The sequence below is a fragment of the Belonocnema kinseyi genome, chromosome 3 (assembly GCF_010883055.1).
Source record: "Belonocnema kinseyi isolate 2016_QV_RU_SX_M_011 chromosome 3, B_treatae_v1, whole genome shotgun sequence".
Taxonomy (NCBI): Eukaryota; Metazoa; Arthropoda; class Insecta; order Hymenoptera; family Cynipidae; genus Belonocnema; species Belonocnema kinseyi.
In genome coordinates this window covers 121,679,013-121,706,418 of record NC_046659.1, presented here as the reverse complement: position 1 = coordinate 121,706,418, position 27,406 = coordinate 121,679,013, and the positions used below count along the sequence as shown (strand labels likewise).

Below are 27,406 nucleotides of genomic sequence, written 5' to 3'. Positions count from 1 at the left end.
TTAAATATTATTTCCCTATTTTCGTGAATGGACTGTCACTAAGAAAGTTTAATTTCAAACTAACAGAAATGTAATTTAATTAAGATCAAATTAAATGACACTAGTTAAGCCAATTTTCATATATTGTTAGTAGAAATATAATTCATTACAAGTGGTCATACATGAAAGCGGTTAGGTTTCATACGCCTTGAAGATTAAGTTCCATTGCGACAAATTAACGCAATTGGCGACTAGGATTTATGAATCCCGATGAGCGTGTTATCACTCATCTCGTTTGTGGTCATGATTCTTAAGAGCTGAGTTTCCTTTGAGTTTTTGATTATTAGATCTTAAAAGCAGGTAATATTGAAGAGAACCATTTTTTTCTATTTTAAGACCATGAATAATTATAATTTATAGAAATTTTATAAACAACTGACAGGTACCAAACTTTTTGGTTGTTCCAAAACAATAATTTTTCGAATCAATTACAGACTTCATAGCCCAAAATTCCTTTTAAAAAAGGAGGGTGATTTCTCAAGCAAATAGAGGAATACATTCTTTTGATTAAAATTAATGTAGATACCATATTCCTAAGATTTCAAGTCGAAATATATTGTACTTTTAATAAAATAATGTCATTTTTAACCAAAAAAGATTAAATTTCAACTCAAATAGACAAACTTTCAACAAATGAGTTTAGTTTTGAAGTTACGAATTTGAATATTTTAGAAAAAATTTGATTCCTAAACCTAAAAATATGAATTTTCAACGAAAAAATAAATTTCCAACAACAGATTTAATTTTTAATCAAATAAAAATTAACTGTTCAATTTTAAAAGATCATGTTTTAACCAAATCGACGACTTTACATCCAAATAGTTGAATTTTCAAGTCTGAAAAGTCGATTAAAAAAATATATATTTTACTTTTAAACACAAAACGATAAATGATTTAAGAAACAGTTGAATTTTCAAAAAAAAAATTTTTTAATCAACATTCACATTTACAACCAAATAATTTTTAAAATTGTTGAAAGAAAAACGACAAACTTTAAACATAAGAGTTGGATTTTCAAACAAGAAAAATTTTTTAGTCCACAAGTCAACGAAGAAAACAATCGTGGAAATCTCAACCCAAAAATACGAATTTTCGTCAAAACAAGTTGGATCTTTAACCTCACAATATAATTTTTTTTTAAACCTTTCTTAAGCAAACAGTTAAATTTTTAACAAATTACTTGAATCCTCGAGTTAAACAGATTAATTTTGAACCAACCAGTTGCACTCTCAACAGAAAAGATGATATTTTTACAAAATAAAATGATTTTTTAAGCCAAGAGAAAAAAATTTAAACACAACAGTTAAATTTTCAATTAAGAAAGATTTTTCAGTCAAAAAATAAGAAGAAAAAACAACCAAACTGTGGAATTTTTCAAACCAAAAAGGCGAATTCCCTTAAAAAATTGAATATTTAATTAAGCGGAAAATACGGATTAAAAAAAATTATTGAACCAAACAGTTTAATTTTAGACAAAAAAGTTGAATCTTCAATCTAATCAGAATAATTTTCAACAAGAAAGTTGTTTTTTCAACCAAAAAAGATGAAATTTTTATAAAAAGAAATGAAGTTTAAAACTAAAGAGGCGAGTTTTCTACAAAATAGCTGAATTTTCAGCTCAGAAATATGAATCTCTAAGAAAATAGTCAACTTTCAACACAAAAAGATGAGTTTTCAATCAACAGTTTAATTTTCAATCACAAAGTATGAATTCTCAACAAAAATGGAGTAGTTAAATTTTCAGTTAGAAAAATTAATTTTTAATAAAACAAAAAATCGAATTTTCAACAACTAAAAATTTTTCAACTAAATTTTCAACTAAAAAAAATTAGTTTTTAACAAAGCTGTTAATTTTTTAAGCAGGTGATTGAATTTTCAACCAATAAAGAAGAATTCTCAAAGAAAAATGTAATAGATGATAATTCAAACAATAATTTCAACTTTTAATTGAAAATAGTTCAGTTCAACCAAAAAGGATGAATTTTAAAGAAAACAATGATTGAATCATTAACCAAAACAGATTAGTTTTTAATAAAAGAGATGCATTTTTAATAAAAAGAAATTAATTTAAAATCGAAAAGATAAGTTTACATCCAAGAAACATTTTTCAATCACGAAAGAAACAAATTTCAACTAAATTGTGGAATTTTCGAGTAAAAAAAGTGAATTTTCTACAAAATAGTTGAATTTTCAACCCTAAAATGTAAGTATCCAAAAAAAGTTAATCTTCAACAAAATAGTTCAATTTTCAACCGAAGAGATGAATCTTCAACCAACAAAAATTTTGGTTTACAGAGTAGTTCAACTTTCAACCGAGAAGTTGGATCATCAACTAAAAAAACAAGACTTTTCATCAAAACTGTTGAATTTTTAACAGAATAATTAAGTTTTTAAACAAAAAAAGAGCTGACTTCGGAACCAAAAATATATACTAGAATTTTCAATAAAAAATGACTAACTTACAACAAACAAAGATGGATTCTCTTATTGAGTTATATTTAGCTCGGATTTAATCGAAAAAAGCGAGAAAAGGGGGAAATTTGTTGGAAAACAGGGGGAAAAGGAAATTTAAAAAAGGGAAAGATTGTCAGGTCTGAGATTAAATCTAGCATTTCTTCAAAACAAACCTGAACCAACATTTTACAGCAATATATAACTATAGGAATAATTTTTCCGAAAAAACATCCAGCCTCGCCTCCAGCGTTGGTGATCGAACCCACGCCGCAACAGTGCGGATCCCAATGCTGCATTATCGGAACATAAGACAATCACGATACCATCGGAGTCACGATGACTCCCTCTGGATAAACCTGTTCGGTACTAAACTTCTTGTTCTAACAGGGATAAATACTTCTTCGGCTGGTGCACTTTTATTTCCTCAGCCCCTCATAGAAAACAATTAGGAATTCTTCAAACAAAATAAGCGTTCACGTGGGAGTTTTCAAAGAAGCGACGAGTCCCGTTTATCTAGAGTACTTACTTCAGCGAAAACGTACCTGAAAAAAAACAATGAAGTACCTAATTCGGAAAACCAGCTAGCGTGAGACAGTCTGAAGACTGCCGATTGTCTTTTGTTTTTACGCGCTTACAAAAATATCTCCCTTTTCCAAGGTTTCAAACTGGTGAAGCACCTGAGGAGAGAAGAGTCGAAAGGAATAAGGAATCATCAGTGGTTTTCGCTCAATTGCAGGTTTTTTCTATAAAGTGAAATTAATTAGAGGATTGTGAATAAAATTCCGAATGCTCAAACCACTGAGAATTTCTACCAGAGATATACTTTCTAGCCAAAAAGAAATGGATCTTCAATGAACAAAATTAATTTTTCACAAACTAGTTCATCTTTCAACCAATTCGTTCAATTTTCGATTAAAAAGGAGGCATTTTTTAAATCAAATAGTTACATTTTCAAACGAAAAAGATAAGAATTCTGAACCTAAAATGTAGCAGTACACTGTATACAGCTGAAAAGAATTATCCTTTAAAACTAATAAAGATGATTTTTCTAGCCAAATATGAATTTTCATTCAAAAAGAATTTTCAATATCTCAACAGACGAATTTTCGACTAAAACAGATGAATTTTTAACAAAGTATTTAATATTTCGTCCTAAAGAAATAAATTCTGAACCGAAAATATAATAGTAGTCTTTTTAACTAACAATAATTCACTTTCAGCCAAAAATGGACTTTGCTATCAAAAGATCAATTTTCAATGCAAAAAGAAAAACTTTCAACAAGACAGTTAAATCACCTAAAAGAAAACATGAATTTTTAACAAAATAATAAAACTTTCAACCTACAAAATTGAATTTTTTTCCAAATAGTTACATTTTCAAAAAAAAAAATTATTATCATCCAAACATCTGCATATACAACTGAATAGTTAAACTTCTACATGAAGGGAAATAATTTTCAACAAAAGAATTGAATTTTTAATAAAATAGTTGAATTTACAACCTAGAAAGATGAATTTTCAACCAGACACTTTCATTTTGAACAAGTTGTTCAATTTTCAAGCAAAAAATATTAACTCTCAACCAAAAATATAATAGTTCATATTTCAAACAAAAAAAGATTTTCATTTTTGATAAAAAATAGTCGAATTTAACCAAAAAAGATCAATTCTCAACAAAAAATAGAATAGTTGATATTGCTCCAAAAAATATTTTAATTTTAAACAATAAACAGTTAAATTCAAGAAAAAAGACGAATTTTCATATAAAATAACTGAATGATCATACAAAATAAGTTAATTTTGAAACAAACAAATGCACTTTAACCAAGAAAGATTTTTCATTCAAGAGAGAAATAAAAAATTGCCAACCAAATTTTTAAATTTTCAAAACAAAAATGCGAATTTTCTACCCAAAAGTATGAATTTTCAACTGAAAAAGTTAATTTTCTACCAAAATAATAGAATTCTCAACCTGAAAAGTCAGACGTTCAACAAAACAGTGAAATTTTCAACCTAGAAATATGAATTTTGAAACAAAAGTGCATTTTAATCAAGTAGTTAAATTTTAAACTAAAAACGATCAATTTTTAACACAAAATGGACTAGCTTATTTGGCAAATTAAAAAATTAATTTTCAACTAAAAACAAAACGAAATTCCAGCAAAATAGTTAATATGTTAATCAAATATTTTTCACCGAGAAAAATTTTATAATTTTCGACCAAAGACGAATTTTCAAACCATGATATCCAAAAAGACAACCGAAGGCAGTAGTTGGGCGGGTGATTCTAGACTCATCGAGATCTCAAATGTTCAGCACATGTAGGCGCGGCGAAAGCTCGGATGGGTGAACGCTCGTGATTTCTCAACTAGTCGTGTTTTCACTGTGCTTATCTACTCTCGAGCAGGATGTTTGACGCCGAGGATAAATGTGGGTACTCGATCTTATCGAATTACTACATCCAAAATCATCTTGCGGTAACCAGATGTACCCAGGATTTTCGGTTTTCTGCAGTTTTCCTCTTCTCTGACCAAAAGTTCAGAAAAAATCGAGCGCTTCGAATAAAGAGGGGCTTTTATCAATTGGGGTTTTTTATCAAATAAAAAACCCACAAAACTGAGTAAATCAGGAATTGCTTGGAGGTTTCTTATAAGATTTGAGGTAATTGGTACTTTTTAAATCTAACTTTCTAACAAAGCAGTTAAATTTTCAACAAAATAAATAAACTTTCAAGTGAATAGTATAACACGTAAAGGCAATTAAAGAATAGTGAATGTTTAAACGACGAGCTTCTAGAACGTGAGAGTTTGCAAAGGAATAATGCGATTGTCGATCATAAAATCTGCACTGAGCACATACTTTGCTCGTCCTCGTTCGCATTTTCCACTTACCACGTTAAATGGTCAGTTGTATCGGGGGTTAACTCTTTGCGGTCGTTTTCTAAGTGTTTTAATTAACCCACGATTCGCGCCAGCCAGGGTTGGCCATTGAAAAGTCTACACCTTCAGCTTTTTGCTTCAGAACAACGACCAAGGCCAATCCCAAGTTCCCTGGGAACATTTAAACAAGACTTCAATCCTTTCGTTATTTTCCCCTTTTTATTATTTTCCTCCTCCTCCTCCTCCTCTTCCTCCTCCTCCTCCTCCTCTTCTCATCTATACTTTTCTTCTTCTTGCGGGGGTGTAGACATGTTGGCTTACCTTTGAAGATCGTTTATCCAAACAAAAACTTCTTACTTCTAGTTGTTCCGTAAAATCCGAGGCACTTACCTACTTTTTTGCCCTGATCACCAATGGTGAGCTCATTTTATTTCCAAAGTCGTAACAAACTTTTATTTTTAGTGCGTTTGTTAAAAAATTTTTTTTATCTAGATTACGTTCCCGATCATATAATAAAATGTGGCGCATATTCAACGAATTTTTAACTTTAAACTCACCTTTGCTTCCAGTTTATCATTATCGAGCTTCAGGTGATTTCTTTCTTGCTCCAAGCGCTCAACCTTCGCCTTTAGGATGTCGAGTTCCTCCTGGAACAGTAAATGGTAATTTAAATGATTAGAGAATATGTTGATAGGGAATTTCGATTCCAAAATTTAACGATTTCAGACTTGCCAGGGCAGGTGGATTCCAGCTTTGGAATGTACCATTTTTGAACTTCCTTGAAACTTGCTCGAAAAACAGGGAAAATAGGTTTTTTTTCAGGAAAATAGTGGAATAGTAGAGGAATTCTTTTTAATGAAACTGTGGTCGGAATCATATTGAATTTAATATCAAACAAATTTTCGACCAAATATTTTCAACCAATAAAATGAAGTTTCAATAAGGAAGTTCCAATTTCAATCAGGTATCGTTCAATTTTCATCCAAAAGCTATTTTTCTTTCAATAAAAAGTAGTTAAATTGAACCAAGGCAAAATGTCTCACTTTTTAACAAAAGAAATTAATCTTCAAGCAAAAAAAAAATACATTTTTAACAAAATAATTAGAGCTTCAACAAAGAATGATTGAATTTTCAATTTAAAAAATGAATTTTCAATCAAAAGATTAATTTTCTACTAAATAAGACGAATTTTCAACAAAAGAAGTGAATTTTAAAACAAAAAATTGAATTGTTAAATCTTCAGTTAAAGAAATAACTTTTCAACCAAAGAAAAACGAATTTTCAACCAAAAAAGATGAATTCTCAAGGAAAAGTGAAATAGATGAAACTTCAACAAACATTTATTTTTAAATCAAAAACAGTTAAAAGGTACACATTTTCCACCGAATAGTTGATTTCTTAAATAAAAAGAAAATTTCAACAAAAAACAAAAGTTAAATCTGATATTTACATTAAAAAATATCTTAATTTTCAATTTAAAAAAGGTTGATTTACACGAAAAACTAAAAATATGCAAAACAGTTGGGTTTTCAAAAATAAAATATCAATTTTTAACAACAAAAAACTCGAATTTTCGACTGAAAAATCAGAATTATCTAAAAAAATAATTAAATTTTGAACCAAAACAAGAATTGTTTAATAATCAGTTAGAAAAATAAATTTTGTCAAGAAAACGATTTTTTCATATAAGAGATAAATTTCCAAACACGGAAATGAATTATTATATGAAAATAGAATATTTAAGTTTTCGGGAAAAAAAATCATTTCCAAACAAATATATTTTTAACGAAACATTTAAAATTTTCAGGCAAACATATGAATATTTTACCAAGAAGATTAAATTTGAACCAAAAAGATAAATTTTTCACAAAAAATGGAATACTTAAATTTTCTGTTAAAGAACTGAATTTTTACCAAAACATTAGTCAATTTAAACAAAATTAACCAGATTAATTAACAACCAAAAGGAAACAGTGACACTTTTAGTAAAAGAAATTAATTTTTAATTAAAATAATGAATCATCCACCAAAAAAAATGAATTTTCATCCAATATTGGAATTTTCAATCCGAAAGATTAGTTTTCTACCAACACAAGACAAATTTTCAACCAAAAAGCTGAAATTTCAACCATGAAGAATAATTTTCTACCCAGAAAGATAAATTCCCACAGAAGAATTTTCAATAAAATACATGAATTTGCAACTAAAAAAAAAGTTTATTATTAACAAAATGAAATAAGTAGTAGAATTTTCAACCACAAAAGATGAATTTCCAAAGAAAAATGTAAGGATTGATATATCAATATAAAAAAAAAACAACTAATTTTCAACTAAAGCAATGGATTTTTATCCGGAAAGATAAATTTTCAGCGAAAAAGATTTTAGCCTTAAGCCAAAAATATATAGATTGAACCAAAACATACGTAAATTTCAGCAAAATAGTTGAATCATCGACTAAAACAGATTACTTTTTAACCGAAAATTTCCATTTCAAAAAAGAAAAGAAATGAATTTGTTACCACAAGAGATGAATTTATAACAAAAAGTTCATTTTTACCCGAATAATGAAATAATTACATTTTCAACGCAATATTAGAATTTGTAACTTAAGGAGATCAATTCTGAACCAAAAAGATAATGGTAGACTTTCCAATCGAAAAGAATTAAACTTCAAGCAAAAATAGTTGGATTTTTTAAAATAATTCAGTTCGCATTTAAACAAAAAAAATGAGAAAAGGGGACGCTTCTTACAAATAAGGGAAAAGAGGGGAATAGGGGAAAGCCTGGGAAACCCTCTTTTTTAAATTCATAACATAATAATAATAATTATTATTATTATTATACCATTAAGCCAAATCTCTTTTGGGGTAAGCGTTATGCACACAGTTCTAGCCTAGTTATACAACCGGGGATTTAAGAATTTCTATGAGTATAATAAATTATTATTAAATAATACATTTTTCTTCAATCAAGAATTTCCGACTTGCTTATTTAATCAACACTTTCGTTCCGTAAAACCGCTCTGACACAGCTCGCTGATCAATCTTTCTAGCAATCACCCAAGGTGGAGAACTTCACAGAGTCATCCTATGTCATAATATGATCATATAATTAGAAAAAATACGGAAGCTGACTATTAATAATTGATAAAAACAGAGTATTTCTCAAAATGGCTGAGAAAAAACTTCAGAAATGAAACTTCTTATGTGAAACTTAGCAGCTCATAAACTAGAATCATACAAAATGTGGACTGCATTTGAAATGATCTGTCTACACCGTTATGTAATCTTTTCCGAAACATGTGTAAAGGGGAAAACTCTGAATCTATGCACACTGTCTGGATATAATATGGCAATTTACACGTTGATGCCATTTTGCTAGCTGCTCGCACTGCTTGCATGTTCTGTAATCAACTTCCCAGCGATCTAACGGTTTTCTAATATCTATGAACGACTTTACTATATGGATAATCGCAAAATACTGCAATTTCTAAATAAAGCAAACTAATGTAGTTTTATCACAATTTAAGAGCCGCTATAGCTGTTAAACGAGATTCGTTAAATTTCAAAAGATATCCGTTACAAATTACGTTATTAAAGATTGAATTACTATTAAAGGACATGCACCATTTTTTCACTTTAAAATTTCTTTTCGATTTATAGAGTTCTGAAAATTATTTACTGCTGAGAAATGCCATTTACAATCATGCTGATAGTCTCAAATGAAAAAGACTTTCTAATCCACTTTTCATCTTTGATGTATTTTTATATTATAGAGGCAATCAGCTTTATGCCTCTGTTTCGTTTCATGCAATTTACATGGGATATTGACAAAAAGGCTGCTACAAAATCCCAATTTTGAAATTCCCTGACTTTTCCCCGACAATTTTTTTATTTTTCTTGACCGTTCTAAAGTTTTTTTTTGGTATAAGAACAGCCTTAGTCTAGATAAATAATATTAATAAAAAAAGTATTTTTCTAAGTTCATTAAAAAAAATTTTATTGACAACATTCGTACAGAATTTTACAGAAGGTTATTCACAAATTAAGTACGATGTACGTAAAATACATGAATCTTCAACCAAATAGTTAAGTTCTCACCTCGAAAAGATCAATTTGCAACTGAAAATGAAATAATTAAATTATCTGTTCACAAATTAGTTTTTAACCAAGAAAAGAGACATTTTCGAAAAAAATAATTAAATTTGCAACCAAAATGATAAATTTTCCATAAAAAATTAATTTTCAGCAAAATTTGTAATTATTGTTAGTATTTTAAACAAAACATATTTTAATTTTGAATCACAAAAAGTTGAAATAAAAACAAAACGAATATTTAAACAAATTAGTTGAATCCTTAACTACACCACACTAATTTCCAAACCACAGGAATTTTCAACAAAAGAGTTAAATATACAAAAATGAAGACATTTTCTGTCGATACAAAAAAAAATCTCATTCAAAATGTTGAATCTTTGAGTCAAAAAGAATTTTCAACCAAAAAGATGATTTTTTGAAACAACATTAATTTTTTACTCTAAAGACAGATTTTCAATAAAATGCCTGAATTTTTAAAAAAATAGTCAAACTTGCAAATGAGAAACATCATTCTTCAACCAAATATATTAAAGTTACATCCGAAGTAAAAAAAATTAATTTGTACTATAAAGAGAGAATTTTCACCAAAACATAATTTTTTAACCAATTAAATTAATTCTTAACAAACAAGAAACATTTAAAAAAATGTAATAGTTTAATTTATCAGTTGTAAACATACATTTCTTAATAAAAAAAAAAATAATTTTTAACAAAATAGTTCAATTTTCATCCAAATAAATTTTTAACGAAATATTTCAATTTTTGTTTTAACTAAAATTATAAACGTTCCACAATAAAAAAAATTAATTCTTGGACCAATAGTTGAATTTCTGGTCAAAAACGTTAATTTTTCAATTATATATTATAATAATATATTATATAATTAATAAAGGCACGAATTTTCAACTAAAAAAGTTAAATTCTTAACAGAAAATAGAATAATTAAATTTTCAGTTAGAAAAATAATTTTACAAATAAAACAAAAAACTTACTGTAAAAAAAGATTTAAATTTTCAACCAAAAAAATTAATTTTTAACCAAAAAGAACAAATATCTACTAATAAAATTACATTTCTATCAAAAAGACGATTTTTCAACAAAATAGTAGATTTGCACCTGAATAGATCATTTTTTTACTTGAAATAAAATAATTTTTCAACGAGATAGTTGAATTTTTAATCAAAAAGATGAAATTACTATCGATAAAGATACATTTTCGACCAAAAATAGAATAGTTAAATTTTGAGTTAGAAAAATTCATTTTGAAAATAAAAAAACTAATTTTCAAACAAAGAAATGAATTTTCAACCAAAACTATAAATTTTCAACCAAGGATATTAATTTTTAACAAAACACAGGAATTTTCGAACAAATAGTTGAATCTTTAACTAAAGAAGATAAATTTTCAACCAAACATGAAATCGCTACAATTTCAGAAAAGAGAACATTAATTTTCCGCACAAAAAAAGAATTAAAAAAATAGTTGAATTAAAAAAACGTTTTTTTTAACAAAAATAATGAATCATCAACCTCCAAATTAAAAAACGTTAAATTTTCAACTAAAGAAATTAATATCTATCCAAAAAGCTGAAAATTGAATAAAATAGAATAGGTAAATTTTCTGCAAAAAAATTAATTTCCAACTTAATTAAATACATTTTTTTTTATTAGTTCAATTTAAACAAAGCAAGAGATTTCCAACCAATAAGATTCATTTTTATCAACATGGAACAGTTAAATTTTCAGTCAAAAAACTAATTTAAAAAAATATAATTTTCAAAGAAATAATTTAATTTTAAAAAAAAGAAACATTTTAACTACACTGATGAATCATCAACGAAAAAATGAATTTTTAATAAAGTACTTCCAGTTTCAACTAAAAGAAAAAAACTAATTTCAAGGAGCATAGTTCAAGTTTTAGCCAAGGAAATTAATTTCTAACCGAAAATATGAAGCAGAAGGTTAAGATTCAAACACAAAAGACGAATTCTTAACAAAATATTTGAAGTTTTAACTGAAGAATGTACATTTCAATCGAACATGGCATAGTTAATTTTTCAATTAAAAAATTATTTTTTAAAAATAAAACAAATAAAATTTCATAGAAACAATTACATTAAAAAAAAAAGGATTTAAAACTACACTGATGAATCATTAACCAAAAAAATTAATTTTAACAAAGTAGTTCTACTTTCATTTGAATAGTTAAATTTTCAACTAAAATGTTAAATTGTCAGCCAAAGAAATGAAATTTTAACCAAAAAGATAAAGAAAAAGATTAATATTCCATCACAAAAGAGGAATTTTGAACTGACGATCAATTTTCGGCTAAACAGCTTAAAAAGATTAATTTTCCACCATACTGTTGTAATATTTAACCACAAAGAGGATTTTTTAATAAAAAAGACTGACTTTTTAAAAAACTTGCTGAATTTTCAACAAAATACTAAAATTAACTTCAACTTCAGTTTATCGAAAATTCCCTGTCAGCATTACCCTGAAATTCCTTGACCTGTAGCAAACCGTCTAAACAGATCATGAATCTGTATTAGTTTATCTGTCAATTGGTTTATAGAATTTTCGTAATGAACGCTTTCAATACAAGACATGTTACATTCGCTGCACATCCGCAAGTGAAAGGAACAGATTGCCAACGCAAAAGCTGAAATTGAATTGTGGTGAAATAAAACCGAGCAGCGAAGCATGTAAAATGGGGGCGCGTCTGGTCGGAAGTCTATCGATTGATAGCAATGAAAATGACAGTAGCCCGTGCTTTAATCAATTGGTCTGGCGCCAGTCAAACGACAAGGTTTTGGCAGAGAATCTGTAGCTTGAATAACAGACAACTTGGCAACTTGATAGGGTTCATTTTGAAATCAACCTTCGATATCTCTTTTTTCATCCTGATTGATTTTTTTCTTTATCAAAAAGAATCAATTACTGAGAAAACTTGTTTCGCGTTTAGCTTCATTATTTTTAAATAACTTACTTGTCTTGCCTTCAGCTGATCTTCCGTACGATGAACGTTCAAAAGTGGTGCGATTTTCACGTAAAGTCGCCACCATGGCCATTCTCGAACAGACATCAGTTTTCGAACATTTCTCTGAATGCATCTCACTGCCAAGTCTTGTAACTGAAATCAGACGAAAAGGATCATCACATTAACAAATTGTAGTATTCAGTTTCACAAAAAGTAATTCAATTTTTTCAAAAATCCTTCAAGAATTTAAAAAAGAGAATTGATTATCAAAGTAAGCAGCCACTCTTGTAATTAACAAATAACTCAAACAACAAAATGCAAACAATTCCAGATACAGCAGATCCAAATCTGTTTCTTCTTTTGATCGACAGTTATAAATTTTAATTAAATATTTCAGAAAATTATCACTAATATGATCGATCTTATGGCCTACATGAAGTCAAATAAAATGTCAAAAAACATGTCAAAAACATATATTTTTTTAAAGAATAAATCATCTACGTTTCGACCAACACTGCGGGTCTTTTTCAAGAGCCGATAAAAATAATCTGTAAGTAAAATAAACACTTCACTGTTTTTGACTAAGGTATGACAATAACTATTTTACTTTGATGTTTGTAGAACTTGTGTTTTAACATTGACATCATTTATAAAACTTAAAAATTTCTTCGTTTTTTACTTACAAATTGTTTTTATCGACTCTTGAAAAAGACCCGCAGTGTTGGTAAGACCGACCATATTAGTGATAATTTGCTGAACTATTTAATGAAAATAACTGAAAATGGCAAAAAAATGTTGCACGTTCGTGTAGATTGTTTTATTCTAGTAAGAGATAGCGTAAATATGTATCATAGTTGGGTTTTAGACGAAAAAATAGCTTTCAAATGAGCCCTAGACGAGCCTTTTACGACCAATAGTTTATAAAATATAAATTTCTTGATTAAGGATGCACCTTCGTTGAGTGAGTGACGTGTTTAATGAATTTTCACCGTTATAAAAAATATATGCACAATGCGAATATGGTTGGAATGAAAGGATTTATTTTCGTATTAAAAATTCAATATTAACAGTTTGTTATTAATAATAATTTCTTTACATATATGCATACATGCATACATAGTTAATTGACACATAAGAAAGCAGGTAGCGCAGCGGCTAGCTCGTTACTCCGACAACCTGGCGTGCAGAGCTGAGCAAATTAATTCCTAACTCGGAAGCCAATAGAGATACTTATCAATCAATTTTCTTATTCTCATTTTGAAACTGATAAGCCGAGGGGTTAATTATTCAGATTGATTGCATCTGTTTACAAGGGATTTGAAAAGTTTTCATATGATGTTGAAGTATTGCATGGGATAAAAAGGATTGAATGGTAATTTATAGAGATTGCATGGGATTTTAAAGGATTGCATAGGATTAAAAGGATTTATTTGGGAAGTTATCCAGATTGCATGGGATTACAACATTGTAAAGGATTAAAATGGTTTGTAAGGGCTACTTGGGATTACAAAGGATTGCACGAAATTGTATAGAGATTACACGGGATCAAAAGGAATTGTACATGATTGCATGGGATCACAAAAGATTGCCTGAGATTTCACGGGAGTGCTCGAGATTCTAAGTATTGCATTGGATGGCACGATAGAAAACTCCATAGGATTTAAAAGTGTTTTGAGAGATTGCGTAGATTCCAAAGGATTCTATGGGATTTTAAAGAACTGAATCGAATGGCATCCAGATTACATGGAATTATAGGAGATTCCAAACATTGCATGAGATTGCACGACATTTTATAGAGATTGCATGGAATTTTAAAGGACTGCATAGATTTTTAAAGAACTGTATGGTATTAAAAAGTATTTCGAGAGATTGTATAGGATTTTAGAGAACTGAAAAGGATTTTAACAGATTGCATATGATTTTAAAGGATTGCATGAAGTTTCAAAGGATAAAATTGGATTGCAGCAAGATTGCAAATGATATATTACCTGATATTCTACATTATTGCATAAGATTTCAAGCAAAACTTGAGATTGCACAACATTCTCTAGAGATTGTTTGTGATTACAAGGAAATATTCAGGATTAAATGGGATTACAAATAATTTCATGAGATTTTAAAGCAGCTCATTGTACTTTCATAGAGATTTCATGGGATTGCATAAGACTGAAGGGTATTTTTAGGGTTTGCACTCGATTTGAATGGCATTTTAAATGATTGTATGGAATTTAAAAGGATTGGGTGTGATTAAAAAGGATTTTCAGAGATTGAATGGAATTTTGGAAGATTTCATAGGATTTTAGAGAATTTAATAAGTTTGCATCGAGATTGTACAGGATTTTATAGGATTTTGTGGGATTGCAAAGGATTGTATGGGATCACAAGGGTTTGTAAAGGATTACATGGGATTACAAAGGATTGCATAATATTACATGAGATTCTAGGAGATTGCATGTAGATTTCAAGGAGAGCATAGGAGTTTACAAGATGGTATAGAGAGGGCATGGTAATAAAAGGAAATTAATTAGATTGCATGAGATTGCAGAAGGTCGCATGAGATTTGACGGAAGTTCATGAGATTGTAACCAGTGCATTCGATTGCACGGCATTTTATAGAGATCGATCGAGATTTTATAGAGACTGCATTAGATTACATGACATTTAAAATAATTGCAAAGGATTTCATGGTATTTTAAAGAACCGCATGGGATTTTAAATAACTACATTAGATTCAAAGGTATTTTCAGGGATCACATGAGATTTTACTGGGTTAAATAGGTTTTTAAAGTATTACATAGAATTTCAACAACTGCATGGAACTTTACGGAATTGCGTCGGATTAAAAGATATTTTGAGGGATCGCATGAGATTTCAAAGGATTGAATGGGATTTTAAATTATTTCATGGAATTGCAAAGGATTACATGGAATTTTAAAGATTAAATCGGATTGCGAAAGATTACATGGAATTCCACGGAATTGTATGTGATTTTAAAGGATTACATGGAAGTTTCAAGAACTGCATGGAATTTTAAATAACTGCATGGGATTAAAAGGTATTTTGAGAAATTACATGATAGTTCAAAGGATTAAATGGGATCTTAAGGTATTGCATGAAATTTCAAAGAACTGCATGGAACTTTAAAGAACTGCGTGAGATTAAAATATATTTTGAGAGATTGCATGAGATTTCAAAGGATTGAATAGGATTTAAAGTATTGCACGGAATCGCAAAGGATTGCATGGAATTTTAAAGGGTTAAATCGGATTTCGACACATTACATAGAATTCCAGGGGACTGCATGTGATTTCAAAGGATTGCATGGAAGTTCAAAGAACTGCATGGAATTTTAAATAACTGCATGGGATTAAAAGGTATTTTGAGAAATTACATGATAGTTCAAAGGATTAAATGAGATTTTAAAGTATCGCATGGAATTTCAAATAACTACATGGAACTTTAAAAAACTGCGTGGGATTAAAAGATTTTTTAAGGGATTGTATGGGATTCCAAAGGAATGAATAAGACTTAAAAGGATTAAATCGGATTACGAGAGATTACATGGAAGTCCACGCGATTACATGGGATTCCACAGGATTGCATGTGATTTCAAACAGTGCATGGAATTACAAAAGATTTTAAAGGATTGCACAGAATTTTAAAACATTGGATACGATTATACGGAATTTTAAAGGATTCTAAAAGATTGCATGGAATTTCAAGGGATGCATGGGTTTGCATCAACATTTCATGAGACATTGTATGAGATTCCTCGGTATTGCATAAGATTGCAAGCAGTCCATGGAATTGCACGAAATTTTATAGAGGGTGTTTGCGATTACAAGGGATTTTAAAGTATTAAATTGGATTACAAAGTAATGTAGGGGTTTACATGAGAATTCACAGGATTGCATGAGACTGCATGGGTTTACAAGGGATTGTAAAGATTTGCATGAGATTGTACCCGATTCCAGGAGTAACTCACTCCTCGAATACATCAGACTTTACTTTTGTATAATTAAAAATATATTTTTTAAATTGAATAATAATAAATACAATCATATTATTTCTTAAAGACATAAACATTTAAATTAAATTTTAAGCAATTATCATTTACAAAACAAATATAAAGTTAAAATTAAATCATTTTTTATGGAAATTGTTCAAACAATTGTTAAAACCTTCGGAAATTCTCTATTCTTTTCCAATTTTTCGGACAAGTGCATGAATGGAAAAAATGATTGTTTATAGCAATTTGTAACTAAATATTGAGGTTTTTTTAATCCGACAAACACTTTTTCTCAAAGAAGCACTATCATTTAGATTCACTGAATGAGAACTAACTGAAAGTATAAATTTTTAAAACATTGTTGTTTAAAAAAAAAGGTCAACTCACCCCCCGCCCTAAACATTTTTTATTTTCAATATACAAAAAATCCATTCATACCCAGCAGACCTTACACCTTCTAGATCTATAAATAGAAGTGGATATATTTTTTATAAGAGTGAAAACTGCTTACATACGTCACTTACACAGCGAAGTCGCACCCTTAATTAACAAATTCTTATTTAATAAACTATTTGCCGTAGGAGGTTCGGTGAGGGCTCATTTGAAAGCTTATTTTATCGCCTCAAAATTATTCTGTGCACATATTTACGCTATCTCTTACCCGACGCGAATATTCATTGGTTCATGTAAAAAAATGCTTGCAATTTTCATTTATTTGTTGGTGAAAAGAGTGGGACTGCTTGAATTTTCTCAAGGGTGTTTGAGGTTTAATAGTATGTCTATCTAAATTGTTTAAACAAAAAAATTTGATATTATCTTCGAGTCCCAGCTCAAATGCTAATTAGAATCGACAATCAGTGTGCATAGGAATTTTGTTTGTATTTTCGTCGGATGAGTCATAATTTCCTGCTACTCCTAATCATAATCTAATCATCTAATGAGTCACACAAATTTCCAAGTGTTAATTCACATAATTTAGAGAGGCGCTTAAGAACAAATTTTGTCGCGATATAGAAAACAATTTCTATATTATAACTTGCAATTTTCAACCAATTTCAAAAATATTATCTTCCCCATTCTGCATAAAAATTATTATAGTCTCCAAAATCCAACTCTCACATCGGAATTAATTTTTAATTTCCTGTAATTCAGACATATTCTGCAGATAAAAATGATCCCAAAAATAAAATTTAAGATAAGATGCCATTAAAATTGCAATGGACCATAAACGGATGTCTTGCCATAAGTATCTTGCACTGACACAAAATACTCTCCAAACTGTACTTTTTATGTCCGATGTAATAAAAGACGTATTTTCTACTGAAATCTTTTGAGATTAAGATAATATTTACCTTCAAAGTATTGAGTTTCCTGCGAGCAAGATAGCCCCTGCATCTTGCCTGAAGAAGTATGATGTGTCCGGTTAGCTTCTCGTCCCTTTGAGACTCAAGACGTTCGAGAGCTCCAGCCCTGAAGAAGATCTGCAAAAAACAGAAAACAAGAACTCGCATTAGTACAAACCAGAATCGAGAATCTCAACAGCAAAACATAAAATTCATTGCTTAACACTTGAAAACTCTACGAATATCTAAATTAATCTCAATAAATAGCTCAAATTCTTCTTGATTGGAATCTATTGTAAATCCACTTACTACTGGGTTTGCAACTTAAATTAACTGATTGTTTATCATCAATTATGAAACGATTATTTAGGAATAGTATTTGAATAAAAAAAGCGAACTAATGACGCTGATCAAAGTAATTGAGATAAATAATCATCTCACGCTAGTAATTAGTAATTCAAGTTTTTTCAAACAAGTAAGAACTAATATCTTGAAGAAAATTCATCACAACAAATTATCTGCTATCAAGATTACAAATAAAGAATTCCAACTAAGAAGGTTACCAACCAAAAACTAAAACAGAGATCTTGCTAAATTAGCATTTTTACGTCCCAGAATAAACTTTAACCCGAAAGACACAATTTTGAAAAGTCTTCTCAAAATAAAAGAAATGTGATATGTTTTCAGGACTGCAACCAGAAATGAATATTCACGAAAGGAATCGTGGTTTTAAATTACAAACAGGTCCTTAACCGCAAGCCACAAGTGGACCTAAAGTGTCAAGGTTGCGAGTTCGAAAGACTTTCAGCAAATTCTAGATTTTAGATGTCTCTACCTGAGAAGAAGTGTTTAAAGGAGTAGTCGGTTTAGCAGCAATCTGTGGTCTTTGGGTGGCCACCACTGATGACGAAACCACAACATTAGTTTTCGGAAGAGATGCTGCCTTCCAATTTTCTTTCTCGGCACTTCCTCTTTGAATCTTCGAAGTCTCTTCCCAACTGTCGATGCTACTCGCGCCACTCGAAGTCGATAAACTACTTTTTAAGGGCCTTACTTTTTTTTCCTCTGAAGGAGCAAACCTTTGAACAATCGGTGTCGCTTCGAAAACCTCGATAGTGTGCTCCAAACTGTGGTCCAAATCCTGAATAATCTCCTCCAGGAATCTCTTATTTTTCCCGAGAGTCTTCATATCTTGATGAGCTTCTTCAGTCTCATTTTCATTGCTCATGTGCCCACTATCTTCAGAACAGTTTCCATCAGATACGTAACCACTGCTCTTTTCATCTTTTTCTTTTTTATCCTTGATCAACTGTGAACCAGATTCTTTAATCTTAGTCCAGGAATCCTGGAGCACTTCCTTAGTTGATTCAGTATTTTTTGTGTTGAAGAAATTCACGAGATGGACTATATCCTTCCGTTTTGTCGGGTTAGACTTTTCTAATTGGAGAACCTTCTTCGGACTGGGTTTTCTTTCGTTTTCTGGTTCTTCTTCTTGACACTTCTTGATCTGCATTTCCCAGTTTCTCCTGATTTCTTGGATACTCATCTCAGAGTCTTTTCTGAGGAGACTTTCTTGACTCTTGGCAAAAATTCTATTCTTGTGCAGAATATCTGGTTTAGTTCTTAATTCATCTCGGCTTTTAGAGATATCTTTAGCAGCATCTTTAAATGGAACATCTTTAATCAGAAGATGTTTAACTGAGACATCTTTACTTGGAACATCTGTAATTTTGGGAATATCTTCTTTTTGTGGAGGTTCTACAGGGTCATCATCTTCATCCAACTGAGACATCAACTCCTGGGCTCTTCTCTCCAACTCTTCGTTTTGCAAAGGAGCAGATTTTGCACGACTGAGTTTCTTCTTCTCATCGCTTTCGGGGCTCTTCAAGTTTTCATAAATTGGAACACTTTTTTTTACATCTGTCGAACTGACGATTGCCTCCTGGCAGTTTGCATAGATATGTTCGTCTATAGAACGATCCACCTCGTCAAGATCAATAATCTTCTGGACAATTCTCTCAGCAGTTCGATCTACCTGTGTTAGATCGGCGAGAGATTGCCCCAGTCCAAAATGTTGGGTCGAAAGGGGAATCCTACTAGGTCTCAATCCTGCAATCGACTTCGTTCTGGACATCCTTCCAGCATCTGCAGGAACGTTCCAGAGACTGGTAGTTCTATCTAGACTCTTCTTCTGGATTTTTGGACTCTGATCAAAAATTCCAGAGTCCCTCCCAGTTGAATTGGCTCTACCATCCGTATCCACTGGAACACTCCAAAGACTTGTTGACCTATTCAGAGTCTTTTTCCTTAGCTCTTCTGGTTTTTTCGGCAACTTATCTGGAGTTGTTTGCAAACCCTTTTTTAGAAGAGCCCTGTCCTCTAGAATCGTACACGACAAGGGACTGTCTTTTGTTTTTTTCTTCTCTTTAGAAACCGGAGTTCTGGGACTTGAAACCTTCGGAGTGGTAATTTTCTGTGGCGTTTTTGACTCCTTAGGGATTTCTTGACGTTTACTTAAAGAAATTCGAGTAGCTGGTACAGGGCCCTCGTTCTGTATTTGCACAACTGTGACACTTCGAGGTTTGGAAGTTGGGGGGCTTCTGATAGTTGTTTTGGAAGCGGACCGGTTTCCAGTGTTGCTGAACTTCTTTGGAGTAGAAGAAATGGGTGCTGTTCTGTCTTCGAGTTTTGGAGATTGCTTTGCAGTTGAGAGAGGTTTGGAGACGTTGGGACTGCTCTTGGCCTTCGCCAATCGCGGCGAGGTCCCAGATGACCATTGCAGAAGATTGTTTGGCTTCTGAATGCCCATGCTCGTCTTAGTGATCGTCTTTGAGGACATGGTTGGAAGTAACCGTTATCAGTGCCCGGTTCTCGGCGACTCTCACTTGCACAATTACAATCCCCTTGGAAGGAATTGTTCGCGAGGCGATTTACTCCAGAGGATCATTTCATCGATTTTCCAGAGTTGTTGTCTTGACTGGAACGCTATTTCAATCGGTGCTTCTGCTTTAAAAGGCCGGAACTTTCTAAACCTCATTCAAGAATCTACTCACTCAGGGCACCGTAAAGTCGAGGTCACAACTCGCCGGCATATCGCATCGCGCACAGTCTGAATAGTGAATGAAGAGAAGAGATGCAAATATACACTGAGAGGTCTTTCAGAACTCGTTGCTTGTGTCAGGAGGCGCGAGCTTGTGTTTCAGAGATAAGAGCTTGATTTGCACTAGGTTGAGAGTTATCTGTTTAATTGGAACGCGCAGTCGATATGGTCGTTACTCATTACTCGTTACCGGTTGGCGCTCAACGTCAGTTTCTAGGGGAAAGAAAGCAGGAAGCGCCATATAGTACAAATCGCCACTTGGTTTGCAAGAAGTTGATCGATGTCCACGTCGCTATGAAATCGGGTCGAAACTTCTTTCTTTACTTTTTTTAATCAAGACTAATACGGCAGAAAGAATTCCCCGAAAAAAACTAGATCGATTTTTAATTATCCTTTTCTTTTATTGAGTCTTGTGGGCACTTTACTTTTTTGGGGGATCAGTTTTAAAATCTTTCTCAAATTTCGAAGAAGTAATCCATGAAAAACACCGAGTAAACATTGGATGTTTTCGAGAACAAAATATTCTAAAAAGAAAAAATCGATATGTCACTATATTAAATAACTCTTGTAACATTAAGTACCAATTAATTTATCCCCCGGAAGAAATAATTCTTATTTTAATCATTACACTAGTGACCTAATTGAATAATTAAATAATCAGCGAAAGGGATCTCAATTAATTACACCAATTGAATCATTAATTATCTTTTCGTTTACAAAGATTGACTTGAGATTTTTCAGGTGACTCGAGTTGAATGTCTCATTAAACAGGGGAATCAACTTCTGCGTATTGTCATCATCGATTGGTGGAAGAACCTGTTGCTTATTACTTTCTTGTAACTCTACCGTTAACAAATTCATAACGCGTGTCTGGTACTCTCTCCTGTCTATAGAAAACCGATGTTATTAATTGAACAAACCGTTTTATCGACAATGATTTGTTTCTTTAAGTTTTATCAAAGTCGACTTACGACTTGCTTAGATAAATGTTTCAATTTGCAACTGATTCAGAAATGAGATTTTAACCTTAGTACTACTTCTACAGAGACTGGGAATTTCCAAAATCAAAATAACGGTGAAAGATACAGATTGACACGATCAAAGAGATTAACTCAGAAAATTTAATGTATTCATTTTAATTCCACGGTCTTTACTTCTTGAGACAATTTTTAATCTTCATCGAAAAGAAATTTAAGAGGATATTATTATTATTCAAATATTGCTTAAATGTGTAGAAAAGAGATTGATCCGCATACAAAAATTGAGGACAGTTAAAGTAATAAAGATAAGAACAAAATATGTTTAAAATTAAACACAAGTGAGATGCAATTAGAAAATAATTAGAAGGTCAGTACATAGAATAGTGTATCTGATAATCATCAGCAAGTGGAAACAATAATTACATGAATGACATTGCATTCTTAAAGTATTACAACACTAGAAAAGAAAAGTTAAAGTACCCAAAGGCAATATTTACGAGATGTAATTAGAACGAGCACCTACTTACAATCTCGTTAGCCACAAGAATTTTATCTAGTGAAATAGAGTGTATATTGTATTTTGCTATATATGCATAGTGTTTTATTGAGATAGATTAATTAGGTTTGTCCACCTATGAACCTAAATATAACAATGACAAAACCATCCAAACATTGCAAAATAAAATAAAACAAGATTAATCGTGAGTACAAATTTGCATTGCTTTGTTAAATGGACAAAATAATTACTATTTTCTAGAAAATAGTACTGATCTACTTTACCCATTCTTTACGAATGAACATTCTTAGTACACTTTTTTTCTGAACAAAAAAACTTACATTTTTTTCAATAAGTAGACTAGTAACTTTACAAGCAAATAGATAGAGCATAACATTTTTTATATTAACAATTATTCCATTTCAAATGTTTGATCTAGTTTTTCAAGTTTCATTTACAGAAATCATTGGGTAATAAGAACAACGGAGTGTCTAGGCTCACCGAAAATATTTGTTCTACTCTCACAGAATTTTGGCGAACCTAGACACAGCCTACAAACTACGAACAGTAGTGCATTTAGTGTGAATTTTAATAGATAGTGCTTACTAAAAAGTTCATTTTAATTTTTCGAAATTAAACTTCAGAAAAACTGGAAAACTATCGAAATTCTACTTTTTTGGATATTAGACCCACCCCTACACCGCTAAGAAGTTTTTAAAATTACAGAACTTATCCATTTTTTAAATTATAATTGTTCTACAATTTCAAACAATAATTTTACATCGAAAAATTAAAAAAAATACAATAAATAACTCGGAAAAAATATAGCACAAAATTAAACAATTTGTTAGTTACAAAAGTAACATTTTTTTGTTATCGAAACAAATTTGGCTCTAAGGATAAGAATTTAACAAATGCAACGCAATAGTTTCACATTTTTATAAGATCAACAGAAGGTTTGGTGATTAACAGAACTAGTTTTGATGTTATCTCAAATCGAACAATTCTGAATTGCACTACTTAAATTATTATTTTAAATTGTATACATTATAAATTAAAATTTAACCACTTCAAATTGAAAGATATGGATATAGGATAAATTTTCTGCCCAAGGGACAAAAAGTCAACAATTTTTAATTTCAAAATTATGTATAATTGAGTATTTTTAGACTGTAAAAATATAGTCAAAATGTATCGTACATAGGTTTAATGAGGATTATCAAAAATGACTTATAAAATTAAGGAACATATTATCATAATTAATCGAAACTAATTTTAAAAGAGAACTGAAGGACGAATTTAGTAAACAATATTTCAGGTTCAAATGATTTATTTATCAAGATTTAGTTACAGTTTTATGTTTTTGCTTTCTCTTTAGATTAAACTTGCAATTTTGATTTAATCTTATTCTGTTTGGTATGTATTTATTTTAGAGATTGTATTTAAAAATTATATAATTGTTATTTTCATGAAGAATGTTTTTCTTCTTCTGTTTTTTTATACATAAAGAGAAAGCAGTGCATAAAACTCTAAATAGAGATTGTTAAATAAACAATCTTAACCTGAAAGGGAATGAATCTAAGATGAGAATGTTTTCCTCTACTTTCTAAAACATTTTCAACAATGCTCATTTTTCAACTTGAAATAACTATTAGACACCCTCAAGATAGAAATGTCCGTTTAAGGATAATAAGAAAAAAATTATTAAGAGCTGCAGACTGAAAAATAAATCTGTTAGATAATCTCCCAAGGAATTCCCGGCTTTTAGCCGGTTGAATAAAACTCCCCCCTTTTCCGGTCCGAACCCCATAACTTTGAATTAATTTCCAAATCCTCATCCAAGATTTGTCACGAGAGTAATCCAGACACATTGAGTGAGCACACAGTTTAAAAAACAGCAACAGGTTTCCAACCTTCAAATTAGGTAAACATCGGTTTTAAATCGAAACTTAAGTTCAAAAATACCGTATGTTAATAAAATAATTTTTTAAGGGAGAATCATCCCCTCGAAAGCAACATGGCGCTCGCGACTCGCAACTCGCAACTCGAGGGATCCTCGGCACTTTACATCCATATAAGTAAAACCGAACAACCGGTCGCTTCTTCGTGGCGACTGTCAGAAAGACCAATGAGAACTGACTTCAGGAGTGGCTCTTGGATTTTCAGAGAGCTCGTGTGTCAGGTGCGCTCCCCGATCCCCACTACATCAGATAGTCACACAGACAAGTCTCGATGAGGCCCACACAGTTGGGGCCTCCTAGGCTGGAAAACATCGAAAGGGTCACACCAACAAGGAAACTCAGGTGTACCTGTTCCACACACTCACGGGAACTACAAGATGCTCACGAGATGCTGCATCAACAACAACCGCAACCGGTCCACTGCTTAACCGAGAAGCCCAGTCTTCAGCATCCTCCTTTTTTAATTTTTTTTATTTCTTATCCTTTTATTCGTTTATCATTTATCTGGCGTCCCTTTTTCCGCTGTCCGCCCCTTCAACTACCCCAGAACCCTTGAGAGATGAGATTTCAAAAAAAAAAAAGTTTACCTGCCACGCGATGGAGTTCTGAAATTGCATTGACGCCAAGCATTTTTATCTGGTATAGTGGAAAATAAGTGGCAACCGTTGTAGCTAATACGCGATAAATGATGACTCGTTTTAGTACGATTTGTGGCGATTGCGATTGAGAACTTCCTATAAAATGACCATACAGTGTTGTGTTGAGTAAGTTATATAAGTGGATAGGATAGGGTGAAAAAGGTTTAGTTTTGTTTTCAGAGAATTTCAATTGGCATAGCTGGAGGCAAAGCAAACTAGAGGCGCTTGTAAAGAAGATTATTTTTTTATTTAGAGCAATTTTACTTGGAGGAAATGTTCTTAGAGGTAATTCCCTTCATTTCCATATGGACTTTGAATTATTGTAGCTCCTATAGATCTCTTTTAATTTATTCGAAAGAAGAGCAGGATGATTTTAAATTCTCGGTTATTTTCCAGTTTTCTCTCGACGCGTTTAAAAAAGTTTAAAATATTTGAATGACTTGAAACTTTTTTTTTTTAATTTTCAAGAGATTTATAGATATTTTAATTACAATTTTGATTCCGATTTTCTGTTTCAAGTCAAATACTAATTATTTTCGACAATTCTCTGTCCTGAAGTATAAATTATAATTCTTTACGGAAATCCCCTATTTCAATGTAAATATAATGATTCTTTATGAAAATACCCTCTTCGAAACCACAATAACATTTATTTCCAAGAATTCCTTGTTTCAAGTCAGAATTATATTTATTTGCAATATTATCTATAATAATTGAGACCAATTATGATTCAGAGTAAGAGTTTTTTTAATCTGACGAATTATGACTTGGTACACGGTTTGTTTTTGCAAATAAAAATTATTTTCTTAAATTTTCCATTCCATGTCACAATTAAATAAAGACTAAGTCAGAATTATATTTATTTAAAAAATGTTTTATTATACTTCAGAAATATAGTAACAATCTTTTCTCAAAATTTCAAAGAGGTAAGTTTCAAATTGTGAAGAATTCGGACTTGAAACAGGTTCTTTTTTTTTTTAAATTCCCATCATCTGAATCAAAAACTCTCTGTTCAAAGCAAAATAAAAAATCTTTACGGAAGCTCCATGTCCAAAAGTAAAAATCATAATACTCGACGAAATTTCCTCTTCTAAAGTGAACGTTAAATGAAAAATATCATTCATTATAGAATTACTCAGTTTTAATTCACAGTTTCAATTTACGGGAATTCGCTATCCCCATGTAAAAATTATATCTCTTTAGTTTACTGAAATTCAGTAATTTAGAACTTTAAATACAGTTATTTTAAAGTTACTCTGTGATTTTTGTATATATCCTATTAAAAGAGGTTTATAAGTTATTAAAATAATACCAAGCATCATATTTATCGTTGATAATTCATCTATTTTTGTTAAGAATTTAACTTCTATGTTGAACATTCACATATTTCGTTAAAAATTCAAATATTTCGGTAGAAATTTGAACTATTTGGATGAAAAGTAACTTTTTTGTTGAAAATTCATATAATCGATTTGAAAATACAACTGTTTTGTAGAAAAATCGTATTTTTTGCTTTTAAATTCAACGATTTAAAGGAGTTATATTTCTTTCTTGGTTCAAAATTCACTTCTCATCTAATAAAATTTATCTCTTTTGATAAAAAAATCTAATTTTTTGCCTGTTCAAAATTCAACTATTTTAGTAAAAAATTGATCCGATTTGGTTGAGGATTCAGCTATTCTGTTCAAAATTCGTCTTTTTGGGTTGAATTCAACTGTTTTTGATATCAAATTAAAAATATTTTTTGGTTAAAAATAATATCAACTACTATATTTTTCGTTGAGAATGCATCTATTTTAGTTGAACTCATGTATTTTTTTAAAAATTCAACTAGTCGGTTGAAAAATAACGCCAATTTTGGTTGCAAATTCATATTTTTTATTTGAAAATTCACCTCTTTCGGTAAAAAAATTCTGTTGAGAAATTAACTTTTGTTTAAATTGATCTCTTCAGATAAAAATTTAAATATTTTGATTCAAATTCGATTTTTTGTTGTTGAAAAAATCAAATATTACGGTATAACATTTAACTATTTGGTTAAAAATTAACTTTTTTCTTAAAAATTTTAGTCTTTTTTTGAAAATCCATCTTTTTGGTTTAAATGTTGAACTGCTTTGTTAAAAATGCAGTTGTTTACTTGAAGATGGATAACACAGGCCAACAATTCTCAGAACCAGAGACCAGACCTACTATACCCGAAGGTTTTTGCTGCGCTGAATCCGAATCTGACCTCAGAAAAATTCCATCACCCTCAGTTTTCGAGATATTCTAACCTAAAAGGGTCAAAAACCCGTTATTTTGATGTGTTCGAGGCCCCATAACATCGAGAAAAATTTTTTTTTCACAAACTGACAATGGCATCGTAAAGAACTACTCTTTACTTTCAAAATGCGATGCCTAACTTTTTGATAAGATTTTTCATAGCCGAGA

General features: G+C 30.6%; 1 protein-coding gene across 1 annotated transcript in view; it reads right to left on the bottom strand.

Annotated features, from left to right (window-relative positions):
• LOC117170011 (unconventional myosin-XVIIIa) overlaps positions 1-27,406 on the bottom strand; it is a 399,533-nt gene that overhangs the window by 38,358 nt on the left and 333,769 nt on the right. The window contains exons 15-17 of the mRNA XM_033356525.1: positions 17,811-17,939; positions 12,459-12,602; positions 5,930-6,019 (exon numbers count right to left, since the gene is read on the bottom strand). Coding sequence (XP_033212416.1) covers positions 5,930-6,019; positions 12,459-12,602; positions 17,811-17,939 — 363 coding nt within the window. The remainder of the gene's footprint in view (positions 1-5,929; positions 6,020-12,458; positions 12,603-17,810; positions 17,940-27,406) is intronic.